This window comes from Rhinatrema bivittatum, unplaced genomic scaffold (genome assembly GCF_901001135.1).
Source record: "Rhinatrema bivittatum unplaced genomic scaffold, aRhiBiv1.1, whole genome shotgun sequence".
Taxonomy (NCBI): Eukaryota; Metazoa; Chordata; class Amphibia; order Gymnophiona; family Rhinatrematidae; genus Rhinatrema; species Rhinatrema bivittatum.
The window spans coordinates 31,000-50,473 of NW_021821081.1; the positions used below are offsets into that span (position 1 = coordinate 31,000).

Genomic DNA, 19,474 nt, shown 5'->3' on the forward strand with positions numbered 1-19,474 from the left:
ATTCAGCAGGAACTCGTAGACCAGTACCAAATCTCCACACTTCCCTTGACACCACCGTTGGCTCTTTCCTCAATTCATGGAGACTTCCTCCCCGGTTTGGTGACCCGGACCACGTGTCCTCTTACGCTGAGAATTGGGCCGGATCACACAGAACTCATCTCCTTCTATGTCCTTCCTAAAGCTGTGAACCCAATTAATCTGGGCCTGCTATGGTTACAAAAGCACCAACCGAGGTTTGACTGGGCCATGGCCGATCTCATCCAGTGGGGTCCACAGTGCTCGGAATCCCTCCTGGGGCCCACTGTGGGAATCCCTCCTGGCTCCTCAGGACCTCTCCACAATCTCACTCAGAGCTCCCTGCTGTGCCTGACCTCGCCTCCCGACGGTGTGGACTTGTGGGGCTCCTCCCCACAGGTGGTAACAACTCTCATCTCAGGCCAAGGGTCCACATACCCACAAACCACAACAGCAAGGATCAAATCCAAGGAATCCGTCCAAAGCGTGGTCAGGAAACAGGAAGCTGGAACTGGAGCACAAGGACTGGAACAGGAATCCAAGGAATCCATCCAAAAGGTAGTCAGGAAACAGGAAGTTGAAACTGGAGCACAAGGACTGTTTAGAACCGGTGTAGAACTGTTTAGAACCGGTAGATTCTCCCCATTCGTTGATCGTGGCTACTGCTTTCCCTAACCTTCTCCACCAAAGCAAAAGGTCTCAGGAGACTCAGACTAACCCTTGCTTCCTCCTGAAGAACATCTTGAGGGCTGTCTTCACACAGCTGAATGAACAGCTGATGCAAAGAATGGCTGAACACGAAGTTTTCGTAAAGGAACACAATGGAGCCATAAAGGGATTCGTATCCCTTTTGACCTACAAGGAAGGGGAGATCCAGAGTCTGCATGCCCTTCTGCAACAAGAGAAGGGAAAAAGGCTCCCCTCTTCGGCTCTCTCCACCCCGTCTGGGGCCCCGGTCGTTGTTCAAGGCAACTCTGAAATGTTTATCCCTCTGTGTTCAGTGGGACTTCAGTCCACGGATCCGCATGAGCTATGGGACATTCAGTGCCCCAGCCACTCAGACCCTCATAAAAGGGGATTAGAGGAGGGGGTACTGTTACGTCGGCCGGCCGCAGAGCCCGCGACCGGCCTTCCTCACCCGGCGTCGCACCACCTTGCTGGGGGCGGGCCCTAGTTCCCTGGTGATGCGGAGGGGGTTCCCCCAGCGCTACTCTCCTCTTCGCGCCCCTGCCTTGCCACTGGTAGGCCTTGGAACGCGGCGGAGACACTGCTGTCATCTGCCCCTTGCATCCGGTCCCCCTAGGCACATGCACTCGCTCCTCTAGTTCATTTAAAGGGCCCAGGGCAGGCTAGGGCTGCCAGTCCTTCCCGATGGTGTCATCGGTCTGGGACTATTTAAGGCAAGCTCTGACAGTCAGAGCTTGCCTTGGCAACAGGACTCCATGCTTCCTGTTGTGTGCTTAGTTGCTGCTCATCCGTGTTCCTGTTCCTGACCAAGTTCCAGCCTCCGTGTTACTGTTCCAGTCCTTGTGCTCCAGTTCCAGCTTCCTGTTTCCTGACTACCTTTTGGATGGATTCCTTGGATTCCTGTTCCAGTCCTTGTGCTCCAGTTCCAGCTTCCTGTTTCCTGACCACGCTTTGGACGGATTCCTTGGATTTGATCCTCGCTGCTGTGGTTTGTGGGTATGTGGACCCTTGGCCTGAGATGAGAGTTCTTACCACCTGTGGGGAGGAGCCCCACAAGTCCACACCATCGGGAGGCGAGGTCAGGCACAGCAGAGAGCTCTGGGTGAGATTGTGGAGAGGTCCCGAGGAGCCAGGAGGGATTCCCACAGTAGGTAGACAGGCTGGAGATAATACCTGAGCAGAGACCCCTGAGGGGAAAGGTGTTAGGCAGGCCACAGAGCAGGAGGCACGAGATTGGCCGTGCAGGAGGTATTCCGGAGAGGTAACTCTGAGGGGCGGAGCTGTGCAGCGAAGGAAGTGCTGACACAATGACGAAGGCCAACCTGAGGAGCAGGGAATCCCAAGTCAGGTCTACAATGATGATGTAGGCTCAACCCCGAGGAGCGGGAAGTACTGACAGTCTCTGTATAGCATGGAAGCACTGCCCCAAGGAACGGGGAAGTGCTGGTAGTCTCTGTATAGCACGAAAGCGCGACCCTGAGGAGCGGGTAAGTGTGGACAGTCTCAGTATGGCATGGGAGCACTGCCCCGAGAAGTGGGGAAGCCCTGAGGAGTGGGGAAGCCCTGAGAAGCGAGGAAGCCCTGAGGAGCGGGGAAGCACTGAGGTAGAACTCCCGTGTGGTAAAGGTGTTCCAGGGTGCAGCCCCGAGGATCAGGGAGCCTTGCAGGGTAGGATGTCAGGAGGCACAGGGCCAGCCCAAGGAGCGGGGGAGGCCAGGAGACCAAGTCCCTCTAGAGTGCGCACACTGGCCCCCGAGAAGTGGGTACCAGACAGAGTCCAAAGTCCAAGGAGTCCGATAGCGTAGCCACAGGAACACGGAGGCAGGAGCTTGTAGAGACATACTGAACTTGTTGTCAAGTCGGCTAGCTGGGGGCGAAGGTTTAGCTTAAGTACCTTGATCCGATGACATCATCAATCAAGGACGCCCCTGAGGTTCCCGCCAAAGAGACTTCAAAGGAGGGCCTGGTGGTGCGCGCGCGCCTAGGAAGGCCCAAAGTCGACATGGATGGTGGTGGCATCTTGGCCACCATGAGGAGCCATGGGGAATGCAGTGGTGGAGACTAGCCTGCGCCGCGAGCAGACCCGGGGAGGGCAGAAGAACGGTGCTGGATGTAAGTAAATGTGGATGCAGCCATCTGCATCTGACGGGCATGACAGTACTCCCCTCTTAAGGCCCCTCCCAGGGGGCTTGGGTTTGTGAGGATGCTTGGCATGGAGCTGCCTAATTATATCCTTGTCCAGGATATTGGCCATGGGTTCCCAGCTGTTCTCCTCAGGTCCAAAGCCCTCCCGTGAGAGGAGGTATTCCCATTTTCTTCCATGTTTCCTAATGTCCAGGACATCTTGGACCTGATAGGTGACATCTGCTTATGAGGACAGCGGTAGGGGGTCCAGTGGTTTCTTAGAAAGTCCTGAGAGAATCAGAGGTTTTAGTTGAGAAACGTGAAAAGCATTGTGAATCTTGAGTGAGGAAGTCAACTGGAGTCGGTAGGTAATGGGGCCGAGACGGCGGAGCACTGGAAAGGGACCAATATATCTAGGAGCAAAGCGAGCTGAGGGCAGCTTGAACTGAATAAATTTGGTACTGAGCCATACCTTATCCCCAGGTTGGAACTGGGGTGCTGCGTGATGATAGACATCAAAGGCCTGGGCAGCCTGTTTGAGCAGTTGGGTATTTTGCCACAATTGATGCAATTCTTGGGCAGTTGCTTGCGCTGCTGGAGATGCCATGGACAGTGGGAGCAGGAGTGGTAGGAAAGATTGGCATCCATAGACCACCTGGAAAGGAGAAGAACCGGTAGAGGTGGACAGATGGGAATTTAATGCGAACTCCACCCAGTTGTCCTGCCGCAGACTTACGTAGGCTCGCAAGAATTGCTTTAGAGTTCTATTGGTCCTCTCTGTTTGGCCATTGGCTTGAGGGTGGTAAGCCAAGGTGAAATCTAATGAAATATTAAACGTCTTGCAGAGAGATTTCCAGAAGCATGCAGTGAATTGAACCCCACGGTTAGAGAGAATAATCTTGGGAAGACCGTGGAGCCAGAACACATGCTAAAAGAACAGTTTGGCCAGCTGGGGTGCTGTTGGGAGGCCAGGTAGAGCCACAAAGTGTGCCATCTTAGAGAAGCAGTTGACAGTGCCCTATATGGTATAATTCCCATTGAAGACGGGCAAATACACTGTAAAGTCCGTTGTGATATGGGTCCAGGGCTCGCTCGGAGGCTTATGACGGCGCACGTAGGACAGGACTCTACGTAAGCTTGGATATCCTTTCGAATTGTAAGCCACCAGTAGTACTGCTGAAGAGTGGAGAGAGTCCTGGACTGACCCGGATGTCCAGATATCAAAGAGTCGTGAGCCCATTGCAAAACCTTCTGTCGTAGCGGGCGAGGAACCACCGTCTTTCCCGGTGGTACTGGAAAGGTGGTGGACAGAATGACCTTAGCAGGGTCTATTATGTGCCGAGGGGTATCGGGTACATCCTCTGTGACGAAAGACCTGGAGAGGGCGTTGTCGCGACCATTCTTATTGGCTGGGCGGTAACGCAGTATGAAATTGAATCAAGTAAAGAAGAGGGACCAGTAGGCCTGGCGAAAACGCTGAGCATGATGTAGGGTCGCCATTCCTCAAAGGCTAGCTTGATGGCCAACAATTCTTTATCTCCTGATGTAGCCTCAGGAAAAAAAAGAACTGGGGTGTAGAGTGTGAGTAGTGGAGTATTGACTCAATACGGCTCCTACTCCAATGTCGGAGCATCGACCTCAACCACAAATGGGCACGTAGGGTCCAGATGGCAGAGATAAGGTTCTTAAGGAAGGCAGACTTGAGATCCTGAAAGGCGGTCACAGCTTTGGGTGATCACTGAGAGGGGTTGGCCCCCTTGCGAGGCCGTGAGTGGTATGGTCAGAGTAGAATAACGGTGAATAAAAGAGCGATAGTAATTGGTGAAGCCAAGGAATCTCTGGAGAGCCTTGAGGCCCATAGGTTGAGGCCAATTACGGATGCTCTTCAATTTTTGAGGATCCATTCGAAACCCCTGGCTGGACACCACATAGCCGAGGAAAGGAATGGTCTCTTGTTCGAAGGAGCACTTCTCAAGCTTGGTGAAAAGTTGATTATCTCGCAGCCACTAGAGGACACGAGAGAAGTCCTGGTGATGGCTTTGAAAGTCTTAAGAACATAAGAACATAAGAAAATGCCATACTGGGTCAGACCAAGGGTCCATCAAGCCCAGCATCCTGTTTCCAACAGTGGCCAATCCAGGCCATAAGAACCTGGCAAGTAGCAAAAAACTAAGTCTATTCCATGTTACCATTGCTAATGGCAGTGGCTATTCTCTAAGTGAACTTAATAGCAGGTAATGGACTTCTCCTCCAAGAACTTATCCAATCCTTTTTTAAACACAGCTATACTAACTGCACTAACCACATCCTCTGGCAACAAATTTCAGAGTTTAATTGTGCGTTGAGTAAAAAAGAACTTTCTCTGAATAGTTTTAAATGTGCCCCATGCTAACTTCATGGAGTGCCCCCTAGTCTTTCTACTATCTGAAAGAGTAAATAACCGATTCTCATCTACCCATTATAGATCTCTCATGCTTTTAAACACCTCTATCATATCATATGTATCATATCTTGCGAGAAGACTAGAATATCGTCGAGGTATACAACTAAGCACTGGTAAAGCATATCTCTGAAAACCTCGTTCATCAGGTTTTGAAATACTGCAGGCGCGTTGCAAAGCCCGAATGGCATCACACAGTATTCAAAGTAACCATCACATGTGTTAAAGGCGGTCTTCCACTCGTCTCCCTCGCGGATCTGAAACAGATTATAGGCTCTGCGGAAGTCTAATTTCGAAAAGATCTTTGCTCCTTGAAGCCTGTCGAAAAGCTCATAGATGAGTGGCAGTTGGTAGCGATCCTTGAAAGTAATTTCGTTTAGGCCTCGGTAATCCTTTGTAAATTGCTTAGACCTACACATATTGTATAGGCTGCATAAAACTTTTTAAATAAATAAATAAATGCAAGTATAGACTGGAAGCTGGATACAGAGCTGGAGGATAAGGGCAAGGCCTAAGGGCAAAAGGACAAGGGCAAGCCTGGGAAACAGACAAGGGATTGGACTGGGCAGTGCAAGACAGAACAAGTACTGGACAAGGAAAGGACTTGACAAGGACTGGACTTAGATTGAACAGGTAACAATAAACAAGAAAGCCCAAAAGGGCACATGGCTGGCTAGGTGAACCTAGCAAGCCCAGAGGCTGTAAGGTAAGGCAGAAAAGCCTAAAAGGGCACTCAGCATGGCAGGTAGGCCTGGGAGGCTGAAGAGCAAGGCCAGAAGGCCTGGAAGGACCACATGCAAGGCCAGAAATCCTGGAATGACCCAAGGCAAGGCAAAGCAAAAGGCCAAGAGAGGGTACAGAGCACGGCAAAAGGCCAAGAGGGGCCACAGAGCAAGGGAAGAGTACAAGAGAGGCCACAAGGCAAGGCAGGAGGCCTGGGTAGGCCGCAAGACAAGGCAGGAGGCCTGGGTACACCGCAAGGCAAGGTAGGAGGCCTGGATAGGCTCCAAGGAAAACAGGAGTCCTGGGTAAGCCACAAGACAAAGTAGAATATTGAGAAGGAGGTGGCCAGGTTAGAGAACCAAGGGGACTTAATGAAGAGGCAACAAGGGATTGGACAGGCTGGGTTAAGTAGGGCTGGAGCTGAGGCATTAGGTGATCAGGATAGTTGTGACTTGCGCAGCTGGAAACGAAGCTTGCCGAGGACCCCTGGTGGAGGGGAGGCTGTGCAACAGGTGAAACCATAACACATATCCACAGATAGTTTGTGTGCTGTGTGGACCAAATACACTGGGGAGTGTTTTTCTCCCCTTTTGTGCCTATGTTTATAATATGCTAGGCAGATTTAGTTTCCATAAATTTCCTTATATATGCACAGTGAGATAAAATCCTTATGAAAGCATGACCCACGCTCTAGTTGGCTTCCATGAGCAGCTGTGTAAATATGGCACACGTTTTGACTCCAGTAGGGCGCAGGATAAAAGTCATTTAAAATAAATAAATAAATACAGTATCTTTCAGACTCGTCTGGTACTTCGTACACTAGGGAATGTTTGCTTCTTTTTTTTTCCCCAGGATGTTTTATGAACATTTGGAAGACTTTGTCATAGATTTGATTCTGACTGATTAAAGATAAGAGACTGTTCTTAAAGCTCAAACCTCATTTATTCAGAAGTACAGGTTGATACTCTTATATTACATTTGTACTTGTAAGATATAAAAGTTTTTAGTCCACTGCGAGGTACAGTACAATATGTGTGACTTATCTACATGTACATAGGACAAGAAAGGAATTCAATGAACCATTGCAATTTTTTGTGGAGGGTGTGGGAAAGAAGGAAGATATTTTCTTCTGGACATTGTAGCTTTCTTTTTCTTTCTGATTTCTGCAGCTGTCTGAAGAGTTTATGACAAGGAAGCTTAAAATGCTCCATGGAAATTGACATAATACCACTAAAGAGAAGAACTAAGTATCCAAACTGCATATTTGAGTGCAGAGACCTGTTAAACCAATACACTTTGCTTACAGATGTATTTCAACCTACTCAATGTTAGAAGCTGACTTAGCTGAAATGCTCCCTGGAGGTATTCAGCAGGTATACACCTTCAAAAGCAAAAATACACTTTTAAAACTTTTTCAATTGAAAGTTTTCTTCTCTATAATTTGGAGCTGGTTTCCAGGTTCTGCATTCTTGGCTCTTTTTGGGCAGATTGTGAAAAGTATTATGAAGCTGTTGAAGAAGTGTGTAGTTCCCTGGTAAGAGTGGTGGGGAAAGTAAACATGGCAAGCTCCTGATCAGTCGTGGAGATAAGCTTTAATATCAGAGTTACAGTATTTTAGCACCCTGCACATTTGGGGAGCATGTGTTTTGCATTAGCTGGATTGAAGTACTTCTGTCAGCACCATGTTGTAAATAGTGTCCTGTAGTTGATTCACTGCTGCTTATGCCAATCATGAGGTAACGTGTTGGATTCGTGGACCCTTGGGCCGATCGGAGCCGGTGGAAGAACTGCTGTAGTTGCGTGCAGCAGTGACCCCGACCGGGAGGCGGCGAGGACAGACGGGCAACTGGCCGAAGGTGGGACTCTGGGAGCCCTATGCGACCAAGAGCTCTGGCGAGGAAGGAGGTGAAGATGGTGCCGGCACTGCGTTGAGAGAACCTTCGCCCTGGAAGCCGATCCTCCCCCGAGAGGAGCTCGTAGGAGTTCGGCCGCTGGGACTTAGGGGATTCACCCTGGAAGCCGGAGTCCCCCCAGGAGGAGCCCGTAGGGACCCGGCCGCTGGGACTTAGGTGGGCCCGCGGGGGCCTGGTCAGCTGTAGTCCAAGGTCGAGTGCCGAAGGGTCGTTGCTCGCCAGTCCAGAGTCAGGAATCAGTGGATCTCCGAAAGCCAGTCCGAGGTCAGAAGCCAGAGGGTCAACGTAAGCCGGTCCGAGGTCAGAAGCCAGAGGGTCAATGCAAGCCGGTCCGAGGTCAGAAGCCAGGAAGTACCAAAAGCCAGTCCGGGGTCAGAAGCCAAGAGAAAACGTAAGCCGATCCGAGGTCAGGAGCCAGAAGAAGACAACAAACAGGAACGCAGCAACTGGAGACAGGAAGGAACCTGGGAACCTCGTTGCAAGGCGATGTTCAGGTCAGGCTGCAGGGCTTAAGTGCCCTGGGGGCGTCTGACGTCATCCAGGGGCGTCCCCAAGGTTTCCCGCGCTGGCCCCTTTAAATATCAGAGAGAGACGCGCGCGCGCGTCTAAGGGGTGGGGCTTAGCGCCGCGAGGCGCCGGCTGCTCCGGCGAGGCAGGGAAGCGGCAGGAGAAGCAGCTGCAGACCCGGGCGAGCTGGGGAAGCGCCGGGCCTGCGGTCGCCGGCGTCCCCGGGGCCCTGGGGAGCGCGGGACCCGCGCCAGTCCGCGAGCCGGTGAGTGGCGATTCCGGGGGCGGCCCGGTGCAACATAACGTTTGAATGTTGAGGATACTGCTTGAACTAGAATAGACCCAACTTACTCGCTTTCATATGATACTTGTTCTTGGAAGTCACGCGTAAGGAAAGAGTAAGGTCAGCCTTTGTAAGTATATCTGCCACTAGGCAGGACATTAATAACCAATAGAATGACACATCAGAACAACCTGAAAACATAAGAAGAGGCACCCCAATACCAGAAAAAATAGCAGAATGAAAAGGAAAAGTGGTTGGTGTAGAAAAACACCAAGCAATTAGATGTGCATCGACAGCACCTCTAGGGGTATCATATATGCTTAATGCTGGCCAAGGACAAAAAGGTCTATGGAACCAGAACAAGTTTACTTTCATGTTCAAATTTTGACAAAATAATAACCAATGCAATAAATAATAAATATGCTTCTACTGTACTTTTGTTTGTAGACACAGCTGATGATGCGGAATCATCAAACCCAATTCCTGAGAAGACGCATTATACAAACACCGTACTGGGAACTGAGCTCAGAAAAGACTCAGAAGCCCAAATAATTACAGCACTGCATGCTAAGGAGGAGGAGGAGGAACACCTTTCAACTTCAGTCAGTCAAGAGGATACAAAGAAACTTGTATCAGAGACTCCTGTGCAGTCTTCAGGCAACATTCCCTGCCATGGTGAGTGTAAGGTTTGCTGACATAGATATGATATGCAATAATACAAGCATTGTAAAATGAGAGGAAGCCATGCTAGATTTCATAGCAATGTCCTTCAGAGGTGGGGCCAAAATATTACACACAGGAGCAAATCTCCACAGGACAGAACAGAATGGAATATTACCCAAATCAACCCAAACATGCATTTTGCACTATGCAGCAGGACAAATCTCTTCAGATGTTGAAACTCTTATGGAGCTTAGGAATTTTGCTGAATAGAGGCTTAGAATGGGTTTTCTAATACAAGCAGAATGCAAAAAAAAAAAAATCCCACACGTTTAAATAACCAATATGATTTGATAAGTACAGTATGTGCCTTTTTTTTCATGTCAAGCAGAAGATGAATCAACATTTTGGATGCTTCAGTCTTTGAATACAACTGAAATCTGCAGTATTGTAAAGCATGTCTTAGCAGCAGTGGCTACCCTCTTGCAGAAGGTAAGTAATGGTTTCAGTATCTGCAATGGCAAAAGTCATAAATAGTTCCTGTTTATTTGTTTTAATGGAGCAAGGTTTCAAAATACAGTAACTTCTAAATTCTTGTGCTGCTGTTACTTGGGAATAAATTATCAAATTATCTGATAGATTAATAGTAAATTCTAGGTACATAATTGCACCATCACCATGGCACAGAGCTATCAGCGATACTGTAGGTCTTACGTCTTCAGAGAACTCAAGCTTTTGAAAATTTCACCATACAGAAAGGCCACAGAATCAGAATCCATAGCTGTTACCAAACTTTTTTAAGCAAAAACATTTTTTGTGTGAGTAGCAGGAAGTTTTAAACCCTCTTCTGTGGCAATGGTTCTGATATCATTCTGTTTCCAAGTAAGGTCAAGAGACAGGGCATTCATCCCCTTATTGAACAGATACTTAATCTCTGTCAAAAGACGAAATTCATGGCTCAGAGCCCATGCTTGAATCTTATTAAAAAAGAGGTACCCTGTATGCTAACTAGGGATGTGCATTCATTTGAAATGAATGGGTAAAACGGGATGAATGAACCTGTTGTTGGTTTGTTTTAAATGAGCCAAATGTGAGTCAGGAAAAACAAAAATGTTTGTTTTTTGCAAATAGTGCACACTATTTACCAAAAACAAATAAAAATGACCCCCCCCCTGAAATATGAATAAACATTTTTTAAATGAGACCTCCCCACAATTTTTTTCCTCTGCACATCCCTATCGCTAACATCTACTTCTCTCCTTATTTATTACATTTATATCCCACCAATACATTCCCTGCAAATGTAATCTTGGTAGTGAAGGGAGATAGTATTTAAATCAAGTACTATTGCATTTAGTCAGATTTGGAAATTGCATCCTGGATGGCAAAAATATCATGGCCTGATTGGTAGTGGTGAGATATAAAATGATCTGGTGGTCATTGTTTTGTAAGCATATTGAAACAGAGAAACATAGAAATGACAACAGAAAAGGACCAAATGGTCCATCCAGTCTGCCCAGCAAACTTATGATAGTATCTGCTGTACTGTATAGGTTACCCAGTGCTTATCTGTTTCCCAGACCATAAAAGTCAGGGCCCTCGGTTGCTGTTTGAATCCAATTCCTTGTTACCCCCGTGCTTATAAATTTCCCACACTAGCCCTCGTTGATTGTTGTTGAATACAATTCCCTGTTATACCTTGCTGTTGAAGCAGAGAGCAATGTTTGAGTTGCATCAAAGTATCAATCTTATTGGTTAAGGGTAGTAACCGCTGCATCAGCAAGTAAACCTTATACTTGTTTCCCCAGACCGTAAAAGTTGGGGTCCTCGGTTGCTGAATGAATCCAATTCCCCTTTTCCCCCTGCCATTGAAGCAGAGAGCAATGATGGAGTTGCATCAACAGTATCAAGGCTTATTGGTTAACAGTAATAACCGTCGCACCATCAAATTACTCCATGCACTCTTTTCTTCATTTCCATCCTTTAGCCTTTAGGGATCCACAGTATTTATCTCATGCCCTTTTGAATTCTTTCACTGTTTTGGTTTTCACCACCTCCACTGGAAGGGCATTCCAGGCATCCATTAACCTCTCCATGAAGAAATATTTTTCTTTGTTGGTTCTGAGGTATCCTCCTTGGAGTTTCATTTCATGATACCTAGTTCTACTGATTTCTTTTCAATGTAAAAGGTTTGACATTTGCACATAATTAAAAAACCTTTTAGGAATCTGAAGGTCTGTATCATATCACCCCTGTACCTCCTCTCTTCCAGGGTATACATATTCATATCCGTCAGTTTTTCCTCATAGGTTTTCTGATACTGACCCCACAACATTTTGGTAGCCCTTCTCTGGACTGCCTCCATCCTGTCTCCATTCCTTTTGAGATAAAGGCTCCAGAACTGTACATAATACTCCAGGTGAAGCATCATCAAGGACCTGTACAGGGAGATTATCACCTCCTTTTTCTTACTAGCTATTCCTTTTTCTATGTAGCCTAGTACATGACTCTGCACCTCTTAGCATTGAATTCCAGCTGCTAAATCTTCAACCACTCTTCAAGCCTTCGTAAATCACTTTTCATTCTCTCTACTCCTTCAGGCGTGTTCACTCTGTTACAGATCTTGGTATCTTCTGCAAATAGACAAAGGTTACCTTCTATCCCTTCCGCAATATCGCTCACAAAGATTTTGAACAGAACCGGTCCCAATACTGATCCTTGTGGCACTCCACTTAACAGAGCTCTCTCTTCAGAGTAGGTTCCATTTACCATTACTCTCTGTCTCCTATCAGTCAACCAGTTTGTAATCTTCACACCTTGGCGCTCACTCCGAAGCTTTTCATTTTGTTCATAAGCCTCCTATGTGGAACAGTATCAAAAGCTTTGCTGAAATCCAAATAGATGTCATCAAGTGCTCTTTCTTGTGCCAATTCTCTAGTCACCCAATCAAAAAAATCAATCAGATTTGTCTGACAGGTCCTTCCTCTGGTGAATCCATGCTGCCTTGGGACTTGCAACTTACCAAATTGTAGATAGTTCAGTATCCTTTCTTTCAGCGGCGTCTCCATTAATTTTCTCACCAACAAAATGAGGCTAACCGGCCTGTAGTTTCCAGCCTCCTCTCTGCTACCACACTTATGAAGTGGGACCATAACCGCCTTTCTCCAATCTCGCGGCACTACTCTTGTTTCCAGGGATCTATTGAACAAGTCATTTAGCGGACCCGCCAGGATATCTTGAGTTCTCGTAGTATCCTGGGATGTACCTCATCCAGCCCCATGGACTTGACCACATTCAGCTTTCCTAGCTCTTCCCATACATCCTCTTCTATAAAAGGAGTTGTGTCTAGCTCATTCCCTGCTACTGTCTTTTCAACCAGCAATGGTCCTTCTCCAGGGTCTTCTTTAGTGAACACAGAACTGAAGTATTTGTTTAGAATAGAAAGTATGCAGCACACAGTACCAGCACACAGCATTGTTCTCAACATGTAGTAACTTACTAGTTTATCTCACGGCTAACTTAACAGAATTAAACAGAGCACGAGAATTATACTTGTAAATAAGTAACTTACATGTATATATGGTCAAGATTTACCTCATTCAACAAATAAAAGTTTTTATGACATGATGTAACCGTATCTATTGGCACTTCTTAGAATGTACTACCGTACACATTTAACAATTTTAATTTATGTGCCTGTATGTCGTTAAGTTATAGTGAAAACAATAGGAATCGGATGATCACATGAAGCCCTTTATTATGTGCCCGACTCTGGCCGAGTTTCGCTCGTAGAGCTGCCTCAGGGGCAATTCAATTGGCAGGATTTAAACAATGCCTGCTGGGCTGCTGTCACATGTACACTGTCACTGAATCACATGCAGTATTAAATTAATTCCTGCGGAACGTACTGAACATCATTCTGCTGCCCAGCAGGCATTGTTTAAATCCTGCCAATTGAATTGCCCCTGAGGCAGCTCTACGAGCGAAACTCGGCCAGAGTCGGGCACATAATAAAGGGCTTCATGTGATCATCCGATTCCTATTGTTTTCACTCTAATACAGCCAACTGGATCGGTTTCCGATTTGTTTTTTGTGTCGTTAAGTTATATACCATTGTGATGGTATATAACTTAACGACAGTATAGAAAAGAGTTTAAATAAATAAATAAATAAATAAAATCTTATTTGCAATATCAAACCATACCGTCTGATCACTTATACTCAGGTGGACACCTGTCTGGACATTATAGACATTATCCCCATTTGTGAGTACTAGGTCCAGGATTACACTGACCCTTGTGGGATCTATTACCATTTGTGTGAGCATAGCCCCTTGGAGGGCATCCACTATCTCTCTACTTTTCATAGATTCCGCAGAAGAGATACTCCAGTCTAATCTGGCAGATTAAAATCTCCAATGAGCAACACGTCTCTCTTCTTTCCCATTTTTTCAGTGTCTTCAGTCAGATCTCTGTCCAGCTCTTCTGTCTGAAATGGAGGCCTATAGACCACAACGATGTAAATGGAAGCATCATCATCTTTTTTTAGTCTAGCCCATAATGCTTCTTCCCTTCCCCATGTCCCTTGCATTTCAATTGTTTGGATATTGCTTTTGACATAAAGCGCTACTCCTCCCCCTTTCCTGTCCTCTCTGTCCTTAATACGTTATAGCCAGGGATGGCTATATCCCAGTCATGTGACTCTGTAAACTATGTTTCCGTAACAGCAATGATGTCCAGATCCACTTCTATCATTAGAGTCTGCAGGTCTGGGATTTTATTGCCCAGACTACAAGCATTTGTGTTCATAGCTTTCCAGCTTCTCTCTTCAGGTTACTGCTCTTCTTGGACTTCTTTTGTGCCTTTCAGCTGACTTTTGTTATCGTCATCACCCATTTCTTTGAGATTTGGGGGGGGGGGGTGACATTCCAATTTCCTTCTGCCACCTCCGTCCTCTAGTTTAAATGCCTTATGGCATAGGATTTGAATTTAACACTTAAGATCTTTTTTCCTGCCACAGATAGATGTAAACAATTAATAAACAATTCCTGAAGAGAATTAGGGTGGGAAGCTCACCGAGACCTCATATATTGTATACCCTGTGTCAGGGTTTAATGAGAGCTTATAATGATGCAAGCTTCTCGTAATATTATAATCATAGGTCTCAGTGGGCTGATTATTGTGGGACGCTGTGAGGAGAGCTGTCCCGACGCACTTAAGGTCTCTAACTGTGCTGGAGAGTTGTACTTAACTTGCAACTTGCAGCTTTGATATCCGGCATGAATAATAATAAAGTTGGTAATAAAGTCGGATTCGACCACTTTATCATCTTCATCTTCAGCTTTCTACAACTTCATGCCGGATATCAAAGCTGCAAGTTGCAAGTTAAGTACAACTCTCCAGCACAGTTAGAGACCTTAAGTGCGTCGGGACAGATCTCCTCACAGCGTCCCACAATAATCAGCCCACTGAGACCTATGATTATAATATTACGAGAAGCTTGCATCATTATAAGCTCTCATTAAACCCTGACACAGGGTATACAATATATGAGGTCTCGGTGAGCTTCCCACCCTAATTCTCTTCAGGAATTGTTTATTTATTGTTTGTTTATTAATTGTCTATATTGGTTGTTTCCTGGCATTAGTGGATTTTGCAATTTTTTGTATTTACAGATAGATGTAAGCCATTACTTTCCATACATGGCCCCAGCCCCCAATATATCCAAAACTTTCTTCCTTACATCAAGTTGTGAGCCATGCATTGACGTTATCTATATGGCTTAGCCTCTCTTTCCCCTTTCCATGAACAGGTAACACGTCTGAAAAGGCAATAGTCTTCACCATGTGACTAATCTGCTTCTCCAGAGTCTGTTATTTCTAGCAAGGTCCTTGGTTCCCAGATGGATGATGATAATATCAATTACAGAGTCCTTACTTTCTTCTTTGATTGCATTGACTACCTGAATAGCATTTCTACCAGGTGATGATCCTGGAAGGCTTTTAACTAAAATGTTTCCCTTGAAAAGAATTCCCAAATTAGTGCCTCTGATGGCTGAGTCACCCAGGACACTGAGCATTTTTTTAACGGTTTTTGGTTGTATTATGGATTTTCTGTGTGCATTGGATTTCCTTTCAGATACCACTTCAATCTCCATCGCTAGAGCTTCTTCAGTGGTTTATCAGCCTTTTAAAGTAATTTGTTATGCTAGCCAGCAGAAACCAAAAAACCTAAAAGCCTTCTTTTAAGAAGTGGATGCTTTATTACCAAACCTTAGGAGCATACAGTATATCTGCCTAACAGTATTAAAACTAAAATATACCGCAAAGCATACAATATGACTAAGTGAAGAACACTATGATAGTCATTATGGGTCTAGTCAACCTATTACTGGCCTATCTTCTCTGACACATTGGACAGTGTGGGAGATCTCAGCTGTAAGGCAACTGGTTTGTATTCAAGCAATGACAATGACAGCATTAACATGGGTGGATCTCAAAGCAGCAGAATGTATTTACTTTGAAAGTGACATCCTGGAATGTGGACTTTCTGAAATATGTCCAGCTGGAACTTTCTTTGTAACATCTTTCCATCAGGCCTTTGGATATGTTCAAGCATGAAAATAACTAGGTGAGCAGTGTTGCATCATTGTACAGAAATTGCTTAATGACAATCATGTGAGAATACAGATTTAATATATTTCTGTAACTACGATACTTGCACTCTACTAAGTGACAATTATCATGGTAGAAATTGCATAGCATAATATGACTTGCAAATTTTAGGGCAGGAACTTGCTTTCTTAAGGACTAGTACTTAAGCCTATCCAAGGACGGGGCAATCTGGTCTATTTCACTCTCTTTTCCTTTTCTCCCTTTCTTCTCTCACCTCCATTTCCTTATAGTTTCCTATTGCTTTCCTCCTCTTCCCTCCCCTTAACCCATTATTATGTCCCACATTTTTTAAGAAGCTTTGCTCTAAATAGGAACCTGGGACATAATGGGTTAACTGGCAGTTCTCTCTTCGGCTGCTGCAGATCTCTGTGCCCTCTGCCAGCATTCTAGTTTCTCCTTGCCTGCCATGGGTCCCTCTCCGTTCTCTCCTGGCAAACAGTTGGGATCCCACCATCACGCCAGCCTTTCTAGCACCACTGCGGGTGTCTCTTCATCCTCCTTAGGTGGGAGCCCTGCTGGCACTCTGTCCTCTGCAACACTGATGCAGGTGCTTGTTCTCTGCCAGCAGGGGTCCCCACTGACAGTCCACCTCTCCAGCACCGCCACAGATGTCTGTCTCTCCTCTGCCGGTGGAGGGAGAAGGTTCTTTCGGCACTGCATCTGGTCGCCGTATCTCAAAAAAGATATAGTTGCGATGGAGAAGGTACAGAGAAGGGCAACCAAAATGATAAGGTGAATGGAACAACTCCCCTATGAGGAAAGACTAAAGAGGTTAGGACTTCTCAGCTTGGAGAAGAGACGGCTGAGGGGGGATATGATAGAGGTGTTTAAAATCATGAGAGGTCTAGAACAGGTAGATGTGAATCGGTTATTTATTCTTTCAGATAATAGAAAGACTAGGGGGCACTCCATGAAGTTAGCATGGGGCACATTTAAAACTAATCGGAGAAAGTTCTTTTTCACTCAACGCACAATTAAACTCTGGAATTTGTTGCCAGAGAATGTGGTGAGTGCAGTTAGTGTAGCTGTGTTTAAAAAAGGATTGGATACATTCTTGTAGGAGAAGTCCATGACCTGCTATTAAGTTGACTTAGAAAATAGCCACTGCTATTACTAGCAACCGTAACGTGGAATAGACTTAGTTTTTTGGTACTTGCCAGGTTCTTATGGCCTGGATTGGCTACTGTTGGAAACAGGATGCTGGGCTTGATGGACTCTTGGTCTGACCTAGTATGGCATGTTCTTATGTTCTTATGCAGCCTCTCCTCAACTGCTGCTCCTAGGACTGCTCTCCTCCCTCCTGCTATCCATCATGGCAATGCAGGGGGTAGGGTACATTTCAGGAGGCAGAGAGCCGAGGAACTCATTTGCCAATCACAGCAACACAGGGATGGGGGAACTTTTCAAAGGGTGGAGAGCAGAGCCACTCATTTGCATACCAGTGATGTAGATGCAGGTCAACCGTCCTCTTTATTATATTTAAATATTGATGGAATGTTAAAAATATTCACTGATCTATCCACACGCTTACATTCTGTTAAGTTGTGCTTGTAAGCTTTTAACTGTTATTGGAATATTTTTATATGTTCTTTTCACCCTCCTCTCCAAGGTCTTTCTTTCCTAATGGTCTCGCATCATGTTTGCTTGTAAAGACTTTAGCATGTAATGCATTGTTCCTTCCTAAGCCACTGATCTTAATGTTTACCCTGTAATACTCAGGTGTGTATACTGTGGCTCTTCCCATTGATTCCTGCTCATCCCTAATGCTTACTAAATCCTGCTCCAAATAAGTATTGGAGAGAGTATACAAATGAGATTAGGTTGCCCATTTTTAGAAAGCAATTTAAGTTGTGGCTTTTCTGCCTAGCTTTTACCTAAGTATTTTGGATAGTTATTGATTAAACCTAGCATGATGTGATATTTCTATGTCCATAGTTGGCCCCTCCAGCCATAGGCACTAGAGTGCCATTGCTAGTATGAATTGTGTCACTGAATAAATTAGGCCCATTCTATTATTTTTGGTGCTTTATGTTTTGTTTCACTGGTTGTAACTTTCCATGTATCTACACTGGGCAACAATAAAAGTATTACTGACCTAAAAAGGTCCTACTCTGTAGTATCTTGATGTGCTGAACACGAATATGACCATGAAAAGTTTTTATTGGCTCTCGTTTTGAAGATATTTAATATAGTTCACTTTCTATGTTTAGTCATGTAAATTTATCCAGTAGGACTGTAAATAAGCCTAGAATGATGTAATATTGCATCATATTGCATAATACCATCATGCACACATCATCCAGAGTTTATTACATCATTTTCTGATGCAATGCAGTTCTACTGCCATGCTGCTGCTGAGTAAGCTGACGTCAGCAGTGTACTATATGAAGCCCAGTCAGAAAGGGTGAGCATTTGAAATATTCATGCTGGCTGACTACTGCTGGTGCTGGACACTCCGCAGAGATGCTCCCGAACAGGTGTACAAGAGACAAGCAAAGAAATCTAAGACGTAGTCTATGACTTCATTTTTCAAACGGTATTAACCGTAGGTCTCCTTCTATTGGCATACAATTCAAGATGTAATTATATTATTGCATATTACAAAAAAAACTAGAGCCAATTTTGCATTTTCACAGTCACATTCATGTTTAGCACATGGAAATTTATAAGAATTGACTAATTTCATTTCCGTAACATGACTTTTGTGAAAATTTGTTGCCCAGTATAATTTTATGGAATATGCTTTGTGTTCAAGAGTTGGACATGTAGATTATCAAGTGTAATAAATAAGGATTGAAGTGTGGGTGTTTTTAGCTTCTTGCCCATAGTTCACACTGATACCACATGCTCAGTGCTATTTCCCCACCATTTTCTATAATGGAATGATAGCACCGGACACAGGGAACTAGAGGGGAAGAGGGCAGGATAGAATGAAAAGAGCAGAGCACTTTGCACTCTGATCCAGTCCCTCTCCTCCTGTTCTTTTCCCCTTTTCTCTTTTTCTGCATGAAACAGGAGGAAAGGGGATGAGACTGAAGTGGACAAGAGTTCAATTTTTGTCTGTGTATTTCTATTTAGAATTTGTGGTCATTTATTCTGTATTTGGTTAGGGTTTTTCAGTGTTCTGTGTATGTGGCCAATGTGAGGTATTCTGTTAACATGTAATTTCTGTACAGTCCAGTTTATTGTTTCCCCAATTGGGGGGGGGGGGGGTTATTGCTAGTAATCAATTAGCATTTTTACTCCTTTCAAAATAACATTTAAGGCAGTTTACAGCATTTTTAGAATTGTATTTATATTCCACTTTTTCAGGTACTTCAAAGCCCATTGCATTCAGGTACCGTAGGTATTTCTCTGTCTCCAGATGGAGGGTTAAGTGACTTGTCCAAGGTCACAAGGAGCAACTATGGAATTTGAACCCTGGCTTAGCTGATTTACAGCCCACTGCT

At 45.2% G+C, this 19,474-nt stretch overlaps 1 protein-coding gene across 1 annotated transcript in view; it reads left to right on the forward strand.

Moving 5' to 3' along the window:
• Positions 1-19,474, forward strand: part of LOC115082438 (melanoma inhibitory activity protein 2-like) — a 90,029-nt gene that overhangs the window by 23,785 nt on the left and 46,770 nt on the right. Inside the window, exons 2-3 of the mRNA XM_029586668.1 lie at positions 9,140-9,367; positions 9,744-9,844. Of these exons, the coding sequence (XP_029442528.1) occupies positions 9,140-9,367; positions 9,744-9,844 (329 nt within the window). The remainder of the gene's footprint in view (positions 1-9,139; positions 9,368-9,743; positions 9,845-19,474) is intronic.